Source organism: Lissotriton helveticus, chromosome 12 (assembly GCF_964261635.1).
Source record: "Lissotriton helveticus chromosome 12, aLisHel1.1, whole genome shotgun sequence".
In the NCBI taxonomy this organism is placed as follows: Eukaryota; Metazoa; Chordata; class Amphibia; order Caudata; family Salamandridae; genus Lissotriton; species Lissotriton helveticus.
Genome location: NC_136073.1, coordinates 91,442,994 through 91,461,958, shown reverse-complemented (window position 1 = coordinate 91,461,958; position 18,965 = coordinate 91,442,994). Strand labels below are relative to the sequence as shown.

Here is an 18,965-nt window from a genome sequence, read left to right as displayed (position 1 = left end):
GCAACGCTCTGCCCTAAATGGAAGGTTCCTAGCCGGTTCTATTTTGCCAGAGTTGCGGTTCCAGCACTACATGAAGATGTGCTGGAGGCGATTGGGGCAGCTTTGCAGAAGAGTGCTGTTCACACAATACATCTGACAACAGACATGTGGACCAGTGGCGCAGGCGCTGATTACATGTGCATCACTGCACACTGGGTCTCTTTTTCAGGTGTTAAAGCAAAGCTAAACGCAGGTGTTGACCCGGACAAAGTTTTCAAAGCTGCTCGGAAACATGCAACACTAGCCATGTTTGGCTTGGAGAAAAGTCACACATCCCAAAACATTTTGGACGAGTTTGACAAAAAGGTCTTGAAAATGCTATCCCCAAAAAAACGCCAGATTGGTTATGTTTCCACGGATAATGGCGCCAATGTAGTTAAGGCCATGGCGCTGGGTCGCTATTTTAGAGTGCCGTGTTTGGCGCACTGTATCAACCTGGTAGTTCAAAAATTCTTGAGTGATAGAGACAGTGCAGCGTTCGCGGTAATGGCCACCTGCCGCAAAATGTGCAACCATTTCAGCCATTCTTTTAAGGCCCGGAAGCATCTGAGTAGGCTGCTACTTCAAAGTCGAATACCAGTGAAAGCACTCATCCAGGAGGTGGCAACACGTTGGAACTCAACCTTCTACATGCTTGAGCGTCTGTATGAGCAGTATACGGTACTCGATCACTATTTCTTCACAGAGGGTACATCTCAGAAGGAGGACATGCGGATGGGTGCGGCGCAATGGGACATAGTTAAAAGCCTGACAGACATGCTTCGTCCTTTTGAGTTCTTCACGCGTGCAGTCAGCCAGGAGGACTGTAATTTGGGAAAAGCTATCCCATTGTTGTGCATGCTGGAGCACCAACTGATGGCGGTGTCTTCTGAGTTTGAAAAAGATGAAAAAAAAAAGACCATTTTATTTTGTCTGAGAAATTATTAGAGCGCCTACGTGGTGATGAACGTCTTCAAAAGATCAAGTCAGAACAGCATTACATTTGTGCTACTATTCTGGATCCACGCTACAAAAAGGCGCTGGCAGGCGAAGCATTTTTTCCTTTTGCTGATGCAGATGTTCAAAAGTACAAACATTGGTTAGCCTGGTCAGCCAAGAGGTTTGAAAAAGAACGGCAGGTTATTGAAGGAGAAGACAGTACATCAGCATCAGCATCAGCAGGCCATCCCCAGTCACAAGAATCCACTTCTGCACCTGTGGCTGGGGCACAAGTGACCTCTCAGCCGTTAAAGACACCGGCAAGTGGATCATCTGCACCACACACAATGACAACACTAACAGTGGCTGCGGAGGAGGATTGGCTAAGTTTGATGGGGTATTTATTTATTTATTTAAGCATTTGTAAAGCGCGAAACGAAGGCCCGTGGGCATCTCGGCGCTGAGTAACTGCAATGTTTTAACCAACAAGGGGACCGGGAGATCATTGATTAAAAAGCCAAGTCTTGAGGCTTTTTCGGAAAGACCAGAGAGACGTGCTGGTCTTGATCGAGTGAGGCAGTAAGTTCCAAAGTTTTGGAGCAGCCACAAGAAATCTTCTGTCACCCCAGTTGACAGATTTGGTTCGGGGGAGCACCAGATCCAAAGAGCTGGAGGAGCGCAATGCTCTAGATGGACAGTAAGGAGTAAGGTTCTGAGTAAAGAAAGCTGGGGCAGTGTTATGCAAGGCCTTATAAACCAGGCACAAGGTCTTGAACTCAATCCTCTTCCTCACCGGTAACCAGTGGAGTTGTTTCATGGTGGGTGAGACCGGGTGGAATTTGGGGATTCGCCCAAGGAGCCTGGCGGCCGTGTTCTGAATGGACTGCATTTTTGTTAGCACTCTCTCCTGGGCCCCTAGAAACAGCGCATTGCAATAGTCTAGGGTGGAAAGCACCAGGGAGCTTACCAGCGTTTTTGCCATGTTTTCAGGTAAGAAGGGCAGAATTTTTTTGATGAGCCTGAGTTTATAAAAGGCTGAAGAGGATATCTGGTTGGCGTGTGGAAGGAAGTTCAGACGATTGTCGAACATGACTCCCAGGTTCCTCACTTTGTCAACCGGGACTGGGGGTTGGCCCATGGATGACGGCCACCAGAGGGGGGACCACTCCGGAGAAAGGTTGCCAAAAATTACAACCTCCGATTTGTCGGAGTTCAGCTTCAGACAATTATGAGACATCCAATCACCGATAGCCGACAAGCCTTGATTAAATATGTTCGCTTTCTGAAGCCCATCATTTTTGACGGCGAGAACCAATTGGGTGTCATCAGCGTATGAAGTGAGGCTCATCCCGTGTTCCCTGATGACATTGGCAAGGTCCGACACATAAATGTTGAATAGTGTCGGACTAAGGGATGAGCCTTGGGGAACTCCACACGGAAGTGACAATGGGAGAGATTCAAAAGGTCCCACAGTGACGACCTGGGTCCTGTTGGCCAGGAAGGAGGCAAGAAGATTTTTGGCATTACCTTGAATGCCAATGCCTTCGACACGGTCGACCAAGATGGTATGGTCGACCGTGTCAAAGGCCGCCGACAGGTCTAATAGTATCAGGACGGCGGTGCCTCCCGCATCCCGAATTGATCTGATGTCATCCGCCGCTTTGACCAAGGCCGTCTCGGTTCCGTGAAAGCGACGGAACCCGAACTGAGATTCGTCAAGGCAGTCGTTTTCCTCGATGAAAGCGGAGAGTTGGACATTCATAATTTTTTCCACTATTTTTGCTAATAGAGGAAGACTGGCGATGGGGCGATAGCTTTTGAGTTCTTCTTTGTCAAGGGTGGGTTTTTTAAGCAACGGTTTGATTAGGGTTTTCTTTAATGTCTCGGGGTAAATGCCAGAGTTAAACATGGAGTTGCAGATGTTGGTTATGGAGGGTAAGACTGCATCCATGATTGGTCTCAGGACCTTCAAGGGACAAGGGTCGAGAGCCGATCCCGATTTGATGGTAGATATGATATTTAGTACCTGTGGACACGTGATCTCGAAAAAATGTCACAGGCACAGCAAAAAGTAAGCAAAGTGGAGGAACAGTTGATGACCTTGAGTCGATGGTGCAGGACTATCTGAATGACTCAACAGAGGTCTTTCTTAATGATGAGCCATTGCAGTATTGGCATGGGAAAAAACAATTGTGGCCAGAGCTCTCTAACCTGGCTATAAACTATTTGTCTTGCCCACTCGCAAGTGTGTCTTCTGAACGTGTTTTCAGTGCTGCTGGTGGCATTGTAACTCCCAAACGGAGCCGCCTCCCGCCCCAAAATGTGGAGCGGCTGACAATGATCAAGATGAATCAGCACCTCATACCACCAGATTACAAAGTACGAGAAAGCACGCCGCATGAAGACGAGGAGGACGGCAACGTAGATGAGGGGATTTGTTCTCTGTTCGGTGGCACTGACCTCATCCTGCCTGAATTCGCAGAGTATGATGACGAAATCTTCTTCTTATTCCCTGACACCGAGCCCTGAAAATGAGACAATGAATCAATAACTTTATTTTTCGTCCTTATTCACTTTTATTCCTGTGTGTTTCTCTTTCTTTGTTTTGCACAGTTAATTTAATTCAAACTTTAATCACCTAATCCTAAAAACAAGACCATCAGCAGAACTGTCTTCACTTGTTTGCTTATTGATTTGAAGGTGCCGCAGTCTACATTTCTCAGGTTCACAAGTTCTGAAGAACATGCTCCTCTATCCTCCTCCTCCAGACTGCGATTTCCCTCAAAGCAGAGTGCTGGATTACGCCCAATGAAGAAAGACTCAGCACTTGTGGGGGTGTTCTACTTCTTTGCGGGTGAGTTGACGGATTTGGGCCCATTGCTGTGAAGCTCTAATAATGGATAAAAGTGTTTTGGACCAAATATGAGGTGGAAATTTCTTGCCGTTTTTGCTGACTTGCTTGCCTTTGAGGTGCTCTTTGGCGGGGTTCCGGGTGTTTGTGGGTGAGTTTTAGGGTCTGGGAGCACTGCTGCGACAGTCTAATCTTGATTGCATGTGCTTTTCAGGAAATCCGTGGTGGAAAACAGGAGTTATGATGATTGATGATGACCTAGCTGCACAGCGCGTTTGGACCAGAAGGCCAAGAGATATTGTAAGTATGAGATTTAGCTTTTTCGCTGTTTGGGGGTGTTGTCGCGTGGTTTTTTGCGGGTGGGTTGGCGGGTCTTGGCTGGGGCATTCCTGGGGCATTCCTGGGAAGGTCTAATGCCGGATAGAAGTGTTTTGGACAAAATCCTTAAGGAAAAGCCTTTTTTTTGCTATTTCTTCTGACATCTTGCTCAATGTAGCGTTTTGGGGGGCTTCCTGCTGTTCGTGGGTGGGTTGCGGCCGGGGTCTCTGTCGAAGCACTGCTGCGACAGTCTAATCTTGATTGCATTTGCTTTTCAGGAAATCCGTGGTGGAAAACAGGAGTTATGATGATTGATGATGACCTAGCTGGTAGTAGCTGCACAGCGCGTTTGGACCAGAAGGCCGAGAGATATTGTAAGTATGAGATTTAGCTTTTTCGCTGTTTGGGGGTGTTGTCGCGTGGTTTTTTGCGGGTGGGTTGGCGGGTCTTGCCTGGGGCATTCCTGGGAAGGTCTAATACCGGATAGAAGTGTTTTGGACAAAATCCATAAGGAAACACCAGTTTTGGCACTTTTTGTAAGTTAGGGTTCGTTAGGGTTAGCCCTAGCAGCAGGATTGCATGTGTTTCGGGGTGTTCTATTGCAACGCAGTTCTGGGGTTTTAGAGCACTGTTGGAGCGATGCTGGCTATGGATACTTTTGCTTGCTTGCAAGTAGTTTGAATACAATCCACGGTCTGTATTTGGGCCTACTGTTACTTTCAAAGTATGTTTTGTCTCCATTTTTCTGCTAGGCATCGTTTTTGGAGATCTGATTGGGGGTCTTCTACATTTTTGCGACTGGCTTTAGTAAGGGTCTTGGTGGGAGCATTGCTGGGAAGGTCAAATTTTGTTCTAAAACACAGTTTACAGTACACCTACCTTGAGGGGAAAGATCCGCTATAATATTTTGGCCATACTTATTTATCCTTAAAAAGGTGACTCAGACAGAGCACGCAATTTCAAAAATATTCTACTGTCTATTAGGGAAATCAAAGTGTGACTTTTTGCACCACACATCGTGCATACCTTTTATTTATTTATCAGTGGTATTGTAATAGCAATTCCTGTTTTCCGTTCAATAATTACAGGCCGGGTTTCAGTCAACATCCGCCAGGCAGGCAGTGGACAGGGTGTCTTCTGTCAGTGGTCACCAACATTGATGGACGAAGCGTCAGCTGGAATGGAGGAGTGCCACTAATAAGAGGAATTGTTTGCTGCATGCAACTTACTTACCAAATTCAACAGGACAACTCCAACAACATACAGAATACAGATACAGTATCCATTGTTTTCTTCTGTGAGTGTGACTGCATGTGCTTAGCTTTAGTTTGTACCCAAAGATTTCTTTATCTTCAATTATTGTTTGTCCAGGCTGTGCTTTTTTTTTCTTCTCTCAACAAAACCTACCCAAAAAGAAACCCCCATTCCCATCCATTTTCCAAACCCTAACCCTCTTCCCCCGGGCTGTGTTGTTTTGCTTGATGTCTGACTAAAATGACATCAATAATTCCACACACTTGCTGGGGAGGATAAGGTCATAGCAACAGGCTGGTGAAGGAATACGAGGATATCTTCTAGACTTACTCAGCTTCAGTACTATATCTTCTAGTAGTAGGAGCCAATGTCAAATAAATTCAACGCAAGTACTAGTTATACTTGCAAGCAAATACTTTACCATTTGTTAGGCTACATTATGGCACTGTTCTAGTGTACTGTCACCTGCTATATTCTCGATCGTACCGTAACCGTTGTAATGCTACAGTAAGGACAAACCAGGTTTCGTTTTCTTTTTTTCCATAGGCATGCAACTGCCACTGTGTCACACCACTAGTACCACCGCAATGAGGAAATTTCACCCGCCCAGGATTGCCAACGTTAATCCCCATTTCACGTGGAGCCAGCCCTGGGCCTAGCCCTAATTTCTAACACAAATTACAGGTAAGATAAGCGTTTGGTGGGAGGTAGTATAATGGACTATTATTTAGGACTAGACGAGAGATTGACGGTAGTACTACTAAAGTCCTACGACTGTTCAGGAAAACAAACTTACTGTTACACCCCCGTCCCCCACCCACCAGACTGAAAAGCAGTAAAAAACAGGTATGGTCAGATAAAGTTGAAAAATGTATATTTATGTAGCCCTAACAAAATAATCTCCCTCAAGACCCACCCTAACCCCAACGATTGTCTTTGAAAAGTCCCAAAAAGAACCCAACTCCCAAATCCCACCCCCCAAAAGTCTCTAAAAAAAGGGCAAGGGACACTCCACTACTGGAGGGTGCTGGTGCATTTTGCGGCATGGGCATCATACTCCTTGCGGAGGGTGGCAAGCTCGAAGCGGAGGCCCTCTACCAAGTTCTTATAGTTCTGGACCTCCTGCTCCAGGTAGGACATTCGGACTCCTAGGCGGCGTTGGCGTGCCTTGCAGCTCCTGTGGGGGGCAGCTGGTCTTTCTGTTGCTTGGCGGTGGCGGTTGGCTTTGTTAGCCCGGCTCGGTCCCGCTGGAGCACTGCGCATGCTGGCGTCCCGTGGGGTCACGGAGGAGGATGCAGCTGTCCCAGTCGAGGATGTTGTTGTTGCACCGGTCGACTGCGTGTCCTCCTCCTCCTCCAGGGCCACCAGCCGCCGATATTCGGCGACAGTGGCATCCAGCCTCCGTTGCCGGGCCATTCGAGCCTGCTCCCTCTGTGATGTTGATTTGGAAGGAGCAACTATATGAAGAAAGAAAGACATAGTCTGTAACCAATGCTCCTTAGCATTAATAACACAAAGTGATTGAGCCGAAAGTTGGGTCACAGTACAAGTAGCAAATTGAAAGCACAGTACATAACTATTGAGGACAGTATCTATGTAACCTCCCACTTCTGCATCCTTGCTCTAACATTAGTGGTAGTTTAATGAACAAATTCTACGACCACTATGGACTTCCATTACAGTCGACTATGACAGTACACCAGTCTTATTCTTCTTCTTCTCTCTTGTTTAGGAAAATTGGTACGTTATCTTATGCAAGCCGGCAGAATGGCAGCACAGTGAACTTGCACCCGAGAAAAACAGTTGCACACCATGATGAGTGAGACAGACTTGCGTTACTGTACCGGTCCAGTACATGCAGGTGGTGAAGCTATTACTTTTCTATTACGGGTGGCACTGAGAATACTCTGTTACAAGGGCTACTGCTTAATTAATTTACCTTTCACCCTACAGTGCAAATGAGTACTAGAAAAGGAAAATGAACAAGCTAAATAATTTGATTATCTATCACTTCACATGGGACGTATTTGATGATATATGGGATGACTTTAGGTGCTTTGCTTAATATTGAGTGAACAGTGATACACCCACACATGAATGACGTACTACAACTAAACTAAAGTTATTAAGAGAGGTACGGAGTGTCCACCGTAATAACCAGATATATGCTGTGCTTGCAGTTGCAATACAAAGTACTGCTACTATTCATGGTAGTATTGGACACATTTACAATTTCTTTTCCTTGCCTTCCCTACACTGGAACGGACGTGCGGGTGCGGTGGTACATGCTCTTCAAGGTAACACTTAGTTCATCCAGCGACCATCTACTCTCTCTAGATACACATGTGCTATCTAAGAGTCAGAGAATACCATGCTCCAGGAATCCTTTCATTCAAAGTATACGCACACATACAGTTTCTGTTTCACCCACCCAGGCTGCTGTCCTTCCACCCATCCTTGCTTCATCATTGACCCAGCCATGCACCATACCATATTCTTTCCTTCCCAGCCACCTCGGGGGCCAAGCAAACACATATCGTTCTTCTTTGCCAGCCATCATACAATTTCGCGTCCCACTTACTTACACCCTTCTTTCGCTTTTCGTTCATCCCATCCATCACGTTCATCTAAGAACTTATTGGGATTCTTCTCACCAAAAACTTCACAGCTAAGTCGAAGTACATTTCGAGGAGGCTACTACCTGGTTGATTTGTAATACACCCGTGCAGAAAGCACACTATGCAGTCTTCAATCTCAATAAGTAAGGAATATATAGCTTACCTGTTCCCGCCACCACCGTGCGAACCCCCACAGGACCGTCCGCCGGCTCTTGCACCGCCTCCTCCCCAGAGTCCTCCGAGTCCTCGCCCAACACCGCCACCTCCACGCTGGCCCCGTCACCAGATGTTCCACCTACAAAGTACATTTAAGAATGTTAGAATACACCACTCACTACTATATAATATTTGGTCTAGGAGTAATAAAGAAATGTTAAAAAAACAGAATACAATGTAATAATTTGTGACTGTCTACTCTAAAGTAAAAATGTCCCTTTTTCCAGGGAAGGCTGTTGTCTTGCTGCACTTTTATGCACAACTGATGAATGCTTGCTTTTTATTTTTAACACGCACCACTTTTTCTCCTAACAGACAGAAGCTTGACTCCTAAGAACACGACCAGGATCAAGTTCAAACCAGGTGAGAGCTCGGCTCCACCACAAGAAATGTGTCCAATTAATCGTCAGCACTAAGCACTTTTCCGTTTTCAGTTAAATAGTTTTATGACAAAGTAGATTTTAATAAATGTGTTTACTTTTAATAAAGCTTTTAAACTTAAATAGACTCTGTGGTTTTTGGTCCTCCAGACTAGAGTGGATGAGCTAAAGGTTTTGGAATTTTTGCAAGCATGAGTGCCTCTGACACTTCTTGACTGTGACTCCGTACTCTTGTCCTGCGTACGATAATCTAGAGATCATTGGGGATCAATCATCGGTGACTTCGGGAGCTAAATGACTCTGCCACACTATCTAGTCAGTAAGGAGACAGTGCATAGAGCTATTGCTGAATAGAATGGGAGTACAATGGAATTGCCAAATGTCCAATCTTAGTTAGCTACACAGACAGACTAATAAGAATAATCTAGTAATACCACATGGAGTCATATTCGAGGCAGGATAAGAATTTATATCCAGTCTACAAGAAGATCAAAGACGATTTAGAAAAAATCGAATGAGGAACGCTAGGAAAAAATAGGTACTCTTTATTAAAATTTAAACTTACTGGGGCCAGCAAAGGAGCCCTCGCCTGCCCGATCCTGGCCTGCATCCTCCTGAACAGCACCCTCCTCCTGTGTCCTCTTGCCCTTGGGGGGAGCTGATGTACAACATGAAAGAAAGAAAGACCAGAAAACATGGATGAGATTTGTCAACCAAATCGAACATTTCAAAAGAACAATAACAAAATATTTTGGAGAAATAGCAAATAGATAGACAACTATTCCACGGGATCTATCTCATGTGGTATACTACGTTATTCGTATTGCCTGATTTGCGGACCGTTGACTTAGAAAGTTCCTATGTAACTCAATAAACAGACTACTAAAGAGGTTTGCCTAGGCCTGGCAGGCAGCAGTCCGCAGCACGCGAAGTGACAGACAAAGTGCATCCTGCTTGCAGATCAGTGAATACTCAAACTATCAATCCACCGACCACCGCCACTATTTCTTCTTATAGCCATGTGTCTAAAGGAAGGACTGGACTTCAGTCTGTTGGGGCTGATTTAGAAGTCCCTTGCGGCTCATTTTCCTCCATTGTTGCATGACTTTTGTGACGCAGCGGCAGAACAAAAGACTCGCCATGGTGTTGGTGCGGCGTATATATGCATCACGTTGTAAAGCCCTGCGCCATCATGGGGCGTTCCGGCGCAAGGGAGGGCGTACCTGCGCAGGAACGAATCCTAAAAGTGGCTGAGGGAAATCTACAAGATGTCATTCAGTCACTTTTAGGACAATGATGCATGACTCAAACCCTGCGCGCTTGAAGCCGACGTACGGCTTGATGCAGCATTGGGGAGATAGGGTACCCCAGAGCATTGCTGGAGCTGCGCCATCGTTGGCACGCAACTCCAGCAATGCGCCGCCTTTACGGCACAGATGCGTAAGGCTTCTGTGACATTTTGGGCCAATGGGTGGTGGTGGCATGGCACACAATTACTGCCGCACCCCTGCTACTTTGCAGGGATGCGCCGGTAATTGAAAATATGACCCTTAGTGTCTAGCATTACGCAGTTCTTATCTTTACACTACACTCATACATAATTTCTCAGGCCAATGAAATGAACACAAAATACAAAACAAATAAGCATAGTAGCAAGCAAGGCTACTGAGAAGGAGAGCAGTGCACCTGAAATGCATAGAAGATTTTGAAATATAATTTACCTACAATGTAATCGGCAGCATTATTGCTCTTTGTAAAGAACAAAGATTTGCAAATGACAGAGCCGGATAAAACAGAGTAGTGATGAATAGCTACTACTACTCACCAAGCCCGGGGACCTCTACGCCGAGCGCGTCCAGCAAGTCCCGCTCCCGGTCCATGACATCTGTCCAGCGGTGGGTGGCCTGGTTATATGTGCGCCGGACCCCAGAGAGCTGAAACATGGCCCGGCACACCTTCTCCCACCGCTTCCGGCGCTCCCGGATGCCATAGCTGGTTGCGATCTTGCCGCCTCCCAGGATCGTCTTGGGGAGGCGGCGCTGGACGTGGAAGATGAGTGCGGCCACCTCCTCCGCGCTAAAGATCTCCCGTGGCACCACTTGCTCCCCCCTCAAACGCCCGCACGGGAGCCGGTCACGGGGTGCGGGACCCTTCCCCTTCTCAGGGTGCTTCCCGGCTCCCTTTACCATGGTCTGGGCAGAAATAAAGTTAAATGATAAAGAAGAAATAGAATAGTGAAGAAGAAAAGAAAAGAGTTTAAAAAAGTAGTTTAAAAGTAACTAAAAGCAGCAGAAAACACAAAAATATAGAGCTAAAAAAATAGAGGGATAGATTAATAAGTAAAATAGATCAAATAAACTTCAAACAAGCAAAGGATGGCAGAGATTCAGAGAGGATACAGAAAGCATGCCCAGAACCATAGCAATGAATGAGAAACAAGATGGCCGCGCCCGTTCCTGACCGCGTTGGTAAGTTCGCGCGAAATTTTCCTCGCGAGCACGCGCAAAATTGTACTAGCGAGCAGCACTCTTTGCGAGATTACACATAGCGGCCGGAAACGGAATTACGTCACGCAAACAAGATGGCCGCGCCCGTGTACGACCGCTAGGGTAACTTGGCAAACGTATAGCTACAAGCGCCTCGCGAACACGCACAAAATCACGCGAACATACACGTCGCAAAAAAAAGATTAGTGTATTCGCAAGCATTCGCGGCTTCCGAAATCGATCTCGCACGGATTTGCGCCCCAAAAAACGCGCGAAATTGCAGAAAAAAAGATTTTTGCTGAACTGAAAGCAATGAGCAGGTGCAAAAGTTCAAACTTAACATTTGTAACATTCACTGTAGTGCTTCCTGAGGGGCCCCTCCAGAGTTTGCAACTATTCTATGACCCTGCTATGACCCAAACAGCAGGCTCATAGAATAGCTACAAGTAGACCATAAAGGTCCTGTGAAAAAAAATTTCACTGCAACAGAAAGCAAATTACAGATAAGGAAGGAAGCAGGTGCCAGCCAGACTGGAACTTTCTAAATAACTGACACATTAATCAACCCCAAATTAATTCATGGCAGTTGAAGTAGGGGAGGTGTGCTTGCTTTTTTCACCCCCCCATAAACTACAGTGATAAACAAACCTAATGGGTGGCAGTGAGGATGTACCAGAGGGTGGCATGGGTGTCCCAGAGGGTGCAGTGGTGAAACAGAGGGTGCTGTGAACCTGTGATGATAAACCAGACGTAGAAACAACATAGTCGCGGCCGTTGCGAGCCGAAAAGTAAGTTCGCAATTGCGAAATTGTCCCAAAATCGGCGCGAACGCGCGCCAACACAAAAAACGGGAAAATCCGCAAATCCGCGAGAGTTCGCGTATCTTCGCGGATTGCGAATCCGTAAATCCGCAAATTCGCGTACGCGAGATCCGCTAGATCCGCCCATGCTTAGGGATGGGCTGTTGGCTCAAACCCTGCTCAGGATTCGGTCTCAGTACTAGCGCGGTCAACGGTGAGGCGGAGCTGCTGGGGAGACTGCTGGCCTTTGCCCAGAGGTCAAGGTTTCAGGCGCGCTCTCCTGAAGCTGTCGCCAGAGGCAGGGAGGCGGGAGCGGGCTGAGTCAGGGGTCAGGGCTGCAGGGGCAGCAGCGGCAGGAACAGAGGGAAAAAGCAATAAAACGTAGGAAAATACAGTGTAGGACAAATAAACAGTAGTGCAGTAATGCAGTCAGCAAACAGTTAGGAATAAGTGAAAGTGGAACAATGGGGAATACCAGATGGCACCCAAGCAAACACTGAGGGGCAGGGAAGGGCTGCTGGCTCAAACCCTGCTCAGAGTTGGTCTCAGTACTAGCGCGGTCAACGGTGAAGAGGAGCTGCTGGGGAGAGTGCTGGCCTTGGCCCAGAGGTCAAGATTTCACCACTGCAAAGAGGCTAAAACTGTGTTAGTTGATGTCATAAAGAGTAAAAAAAGAACCAATATTTTTATTAGGAGGCAGGAATATACAAAGGGTATTAAGACCAGCAAGTCCTAGTGGGAAGGAGAGTTCTAGGTACAGTTGCTGGAAGCGGCAAAAGAGAAGGATTCCAAACAGTTTTGGCATGTGGTCACCCATGAGGGATATAGTAATCTTGCTCACGCAGAATGCCATATTCTTGCTAAAGAGTCGGTTAAATATTTTACTGAACCATATGCAGATCCAACACCCTTGGAGGGAAATAATTGCCTTGGAACCCCAAATACCCCTAAGGGTATTGATGGTATACCAGTGGTATTTGCATTGGAAGAAACTCTCATTCTGATTTAGGCCCAGAAAGTAGGAATCGCTCCTGGTTTAGACAGGATTCCCTTTGATCTATATCATTTTGAACCCTTGGTTTGGGCTCCTTATATAAACTGCCTTTCAAATGCCCAAGCTACAGGTGCCCTGTTGGACTTGGCCCTTTTTGCAGGGTCATCCCAAAACTATTTGCCTTCCTCCTGTATTTTTTCTGACTCTGAGCACTTTACCACTGCTGTTCAGTGCCAAAGTGCATGTGCTCTCTATGGTAAACTTGGTAAGATTGGTCTACACTTGTTTGGCATATTTAATTTACCTGTAAGTTCAGTGGTATCCCATATACCCAGGGCCTGTAAAATAAATGCTACTGGCGGGCTTGCCGCGCTGCTTGTGCCACCCACCTACGTAGCCTTTCAAACCTGTCTCAGGCCTCTGCCACTGCAGGGCCTGCACGCACAGTTTACTGCTGCTGTGACATGGCACATAAAGTGGTTGACACTTCTGCAACTCCCCTTTTACTACATATCAGTCACTCCTATGGTGGGTCCTAGCTAGCCCTATGGGCAGGATGAAGTGTAGGTAAAAAGTGGGGCATGTGCTTTAACAGTCAGTGTGGCATGTCCTGGTAGTGACAAACAACCTATTTGGTTTCTCACTGCTGTCAGGCTGCCCTCCCATAGGGATGCATTTGGGATTCCCTGATATATGCTTCAGTGGTAATTCCTGATCTGAGGGGGGTAGTGTGATCAGGTTTGGTATCTTTGGAACAATAGTGATAATCCTGCTTATTGGTGAAAGCAGATTTACTATTACTATTTTAGCAATACCACTTTTAGAAGTGGGCATTTCTGTGTGCTATGTGTCTTTGTGCCTGCCTGACTTGTATTCACTGTCTGGTTCTGACAGACAGGAGAGAGGGGATTTGCATTCACTCCAGCCAGTCCCTGCGGGGGTTAAGGTGTGTCCTCCCCTGCCTGAGTAACTTAGCGCTAGGCTGAATAGACCTTAGCTGAATTTAGAGTAGCGATAGGGGGTTTCTCCTGGCAATGGAATAGGCCTGGTCTGCATTTGGAGCGGTAGGGTTGTGCCTGCTTTCCACAATGATGGCTCCGCCCCCCTGTGGTGTGCCTGGGGCCAAGGCTTACACTAACAAACAGGTTGTTGTGCACTTGTAAAGATAATTGTAAAGTTCCCCCAGAAATGGTTTGGACTGGACTTAGAGCCCTTTGCCAGGGGGAAGAACAAAGGCATTGCTATGATAAATATTGGGGCTGTACCCCATGTCGAAGGAACTTCAGGAACTGAGGAGAACATACAGTATGGACTGCTGCTAGCCAGAAGGAACTGACATTGGGGGGTCTAAGCTGCTGCCTGCTAGGTAGCTGAAGGGACTGCCCTCTACTAAGGGGCCCTATTTGCTGGCCTGCCTGTGCCCTGCTCTCTGGACCAGGGATTTACCAAGGCTATGTGGCTGGTCCTGTGGAATTGGACAAATATAGTGTGTGGCGCACCAGTTACCTTCCATACTGCAGAGCAAGACGAGTTGAGTGCTTCACTTTGGTCAGTTAGAGGAGCAGTTGTTAGCCCTGCTCCCTGAACTGTGCTGGTGGAGGGATTCAGAGGAGTCAAGCTCAAGAAGCACTGTGGTGAAGCACCAGCAGTTACCTGAGCCCGAGGTGTGAGCTCACTCATACTCCAGTGCGGCACGCCCAGAGAAGTGCTGACCTGCTGTAAGAGGCACCGAGAAGTTGCGCTGTGAGTCACGCCTCATGCTGCTGGAGCACTAGGCATTGTCTAGCAACCAGCTGGGACAGCAAGGAGAGAGAAACCTGGTCCGCTGCAGCCCCGCCCAGCAGAACACCGCAACAAGCCTCAGTGCAGTGGGGACTTACTCCAGACAGGAGGAAGCTGCCTCGCTTCCATTGCCGGGCTGCACCCAAAGGGAGTTCCCTTCTTGAACTAAAACCCAGCAGGAGCCTGCATGATCTGAGGCTGGTGGGTGAGTGAGCAGCCATACCCAGAAGCCAGGTCGGAAGAGAAGGCTGATAGGAATCACCATTCCCCCTTGACTGCCATAGTGGGCAGTGGCACCACATGGTTATGGTCAGCTGCTTTGGGCCATCCTTTTGCCTGCCGTGGGGGAGAGAGAGACCTGCCACTTGCGGACTTGCATAGAGAGTGGGCATGGCTGGCTCCGTTGGCCTGAAGTTGCAGCCAGGCCCCTCTTCCATGTCGGTGGCCGCTGCACAGTTGGTACACTGTTGGGGGGTATTTTTGAGTGGCATTGCAGGACGAGCCCGGGACAGGGCCCCCCTTCGAATGCAAAATGACCTCTATGAAAGCTAATAGAAGCACAGGTGCCGCTCTAAGTGCAGTTTATTATATCATGGGGTAATATGGTTAGGCTAAGTGTTGGGTTATGCCCTGCCTATGACTTATTGCAGCCAACATGATATTTTTTTAATAGGTGCAACCTACCAGTATTCCCTGACTGCACTACATCTATTATGACAAACGCCTTAGGGCAAAGTGATAAGGATATTCCTAGGATATGTGCATCCTACAAGTTGTTACTGTAGTGACCTGTTGATGATGGTAGGACAATTGCCTGATTGGCAAAGTAGCTCCTCATGCCAGTATTGTGACTTCAGTAAGCAACTACAGATATAATTATGGAACGAATAAGGCCTGAAAAAGTGCTCTTGCACTATCAGGTAGGTTTTATGGCCTAGATAAGTATGATTGCTCAAGTCCTGTGGTTCTTGTCTATGAAACAGAAAATCGCTGATGTTGATCGGGCTGCTTTTTGTTGCATTTTTTGTTTTGTGGTCTGCTGTTGACCTTGTCTCATGAACAAACCTTTGGGAGGTGTAGGGGAAAAGTGGGGTTCCTGATGTTTTGCTCATGTTAATCCAGCTATTGTACACGGGAAATTAAGCTAAAATAGGATGGGGCCCAGACTAGGAGACCACAGAGGAAATTCCTATTCCCAGATGTGTGCGCCAGGCTTGTGTCCTGGCCCCCACTCTCTATTTGTTATTGATTATTTGTTGTATCTCATATATCCAGGATTACGAGAATGATGCAAGCAATAGGGCTGGATGAAGGTGCCGGGTTTGCTATATGATGATGATACACCGTTAATCCCGAAAACGGCACAGGGGTTAAATATTCTGCAGTAAAGTTTTACTTTGGTTTACAAAGTCATGGCTTAGAAATATACAGCAGCAAAACTAAATATATGACATTTAGCCCACAGAAAAGAACCTGAGGGAGTGTTGCTCTAGAAGGCATCTCATTAGACAGGATCTTCCAACATCACAAGCATTTTTTTTTTAATTCAGGTTAGGGGTTTTACGATTATCTTCCTTTACTAGTTCATGGTCTAAAATTGTTTCTGTTTCTACCTTTAGTCCCATGGGCCAAAACACTCTGGAAAATGATGAATATTTATTATTTTGCTCCTGCGCTTGTGCAAAGCAGTTGACCTGTTCGATTCCTACCCTCTGTTCGTTATTTGGGCTTGTAGACAGACTTCATGCATTAAGAATCTGCAAGTCAGATAATAGCAGCAGAATTTTTTATTCGGTTTCAAAGTATTTAAGATCTATCTGGCTTATTAGATCTAGATGTTTTGGTGAGAATAAATGTCAGAAGGCCATATATCTTGATTCTTTTAATGTTTTACCTGTTTTTATGTGTTGGGTATTTCAATTTCAATTAAGTTGGGAAATACGAGAAGCACTTTCCAATTTGCTTGGTATTACAACAGCTGCTTGGAGGGCACAGTGGACCCAGTTTTGAGTCCATTTCTTAGACACACATTGAGGTGCCTGTCTTCTGGTATTAGAGGTGGTGTGGAGGCTTATTGAAATTGCAGGTGTTTTAAATGAATTAACCAAAATCCTAAATTGTTCGAATATGCACATTAATGAACTGTCGTCTTATGTTGTGTGTTTTATGTATTTTTATTGTTTAAACTGTACCTTTATGGTTCTTGAACCCAAATAAAGTTAATTATGAATGTAATCGTTATGCTGCATTTAATTGTTGCTGTATTGACTTTCAGATTCAATAGAGTGCTCAAAGTGTCCAATGAACCACTGGCCCAATGGAAACCAAGATGGCTGCCTTCCCAAGGAAATGGAATTTCTGTCCTTTCAAGAGCCATTAGGGATGGGCTTGGCAATAATGTCCATAGTCCTTTGCCTTGTTCCTTCTGTCATTCTTGGACTGTTCATATTATATAAGGACACCCCTGTCATGAAAGCCAATAACCGCTTTGTCAGCTACGTTCTTCTTTTGGCTCTGGCTATGTGTTTTTTATGCTCTTTGCCATTTATTGGTTATCCGAGTAAAGGAAAGTGCCTTGTTCGCCAAACTACCTTCGGCATCTGTTTTGCTCTTTGTGTCTCATGCATCTTAGCAAAAACCATTATGGTGATCATTGCTTTCAATGCCACCAAACCCAACAGTGACTTAAGGAGGTGGTTTGGGCCACAATGTTCATATACAGTCATTATTGTTTGTACTGTCAATCAGATTGTTTTGTGTGCTGCTTGGTTAATTGTCTCCCCTCCTTTCTCAGAGCACAACACCTATGTAAAACCTGGAAAAATTATCATTGAATGCAATGAGGGGTCCTCAATAGCTTTCTGGTGCATGCTGGGATATCTTGGGCTTCTAGCAACTAAGAGTCTTATAGTGGCTTTCTTGGCAAGAAAACTGCCTGACAGTTTCAATGAGGCCACATTTATCACTTTCAGCATGCTTGCATTCTTGAGTGTTTGGCTTTCTTTTATTCCGGCTTATCTCAGCACCCATGGAAAGTATATGGTGGCCATGGAGGTCTTTGCTATTTTGTCTTCCAGTTTTGCCTTGGTCTTTAGTATTTTTATGCCAAAATGTTACATCCTATTGTTAAAACCAGAAATGAACACCAAACAATATTTGATGGGCAGGCAGTCAGCCAAGAAGGATTACTAAAAATAGTAGTTTCAACTGGTAATGCAAAGTCAACTTTTTGGTTCGAATTTTGTCCTAGATATATATATATATATGTGATGTTTTAGACAGCCAAAACGCGTCATGCTGGTGGAGAGGAGGAGAAAATAAACCACGTTATCCCACGAACTTTGGTGTCTGAGAGATCTGTACCTGTGACGATTGCAGCGCCAAGGGCTGATTAGACAGGATTTTGTTTATATATATATTCACTGAAAAAACCATAGGTTATAGACCATATATAGTTAGGAATTAGCATTTACAAAACCTTGAAAATTCACTGAAAAAACCATAGGTTATAGACCATATATAGTTAGGAATTAGCATTTACAAAACCTTGAAAATTCACTGAAAAAACCATAGGTTATAGACCATATATCGTTAGGAATTCGCATTTAAAAAACCTTATTTTACTCACACAAAACCATTGAAATTCCATATATAGTTAGTTGCACTAACTATATATCGCGCACCCGCAATCCACTGCTGATGATGTCACATATTACATCATTCATGACATGGTCAGTGACATCACTGATGACATCACTGATGACATCTCAAATGACATCACTGATGACATCACTGATGACAACATCCAGTGACTGTATGTTTCTGTAAAGTTAAAATGTGTCTTATATATTGAAGAATGAGTGGAAGTATAAGTGTCTGGACAAAGGATTTAGTAGGTGCATGACTGAATGTATGAGTGAGTGAATAAATGTGTCTCACTGAGTGCATGGGTTAGTGACTAAACTGTCTTAATTTGTGCATCATTATGTCTGTTGTTCTGTAAACTGCTGCATGTGTTGATCAGTAGCTATATGATTAACTATATGGGTTACTGATTGATTGTCCAAGTATTTGTATGGGAGACTGAGTGTGTGTGTGGCTGGCTGGGAGGTGTGTGACTCTGTGCAGATCAATGTGTACTTGTATCAATGATTGTATAAGAAGGTAAGTATGTGTTAGTATATGTTTGAAAATGTAAGGTGCTCTATGTTTAACTGTATAGACAAGAAAATGGAAGTGTCATTGATTCTTTACAGGACTGACTAGGTGTGTGAGTAACTCCATGGATGAGTGGCAGACTGTGAGTGTC

General features: G+C 45.6%; 1 protein-coding gene across 1 annotated transcript in view; it reads left to right on the top strand.

Annotated features, from left to right (window-relative positions):
- The window catches only part of LOC144797912 (extracellular calcium-sensing receptor-like), a 67,304-nt gene extending 49,456 nt beyond the window's left edge, over positions 1 to 17,848 (top strand). The window contains exon 6 of the mRNA XM_078668714.1: positions 16,932 to 17,848. Within this exon, the coding sequence (XP_078524840.1) occupies positions 16,932 to 17,848 (917 nt within the window). The remainder of the gene's footprint in view (positions 1 to 16,931) is intronic.
- Positions 17,849 to 18,965: the final 1,117 nt, after the last annotated feature.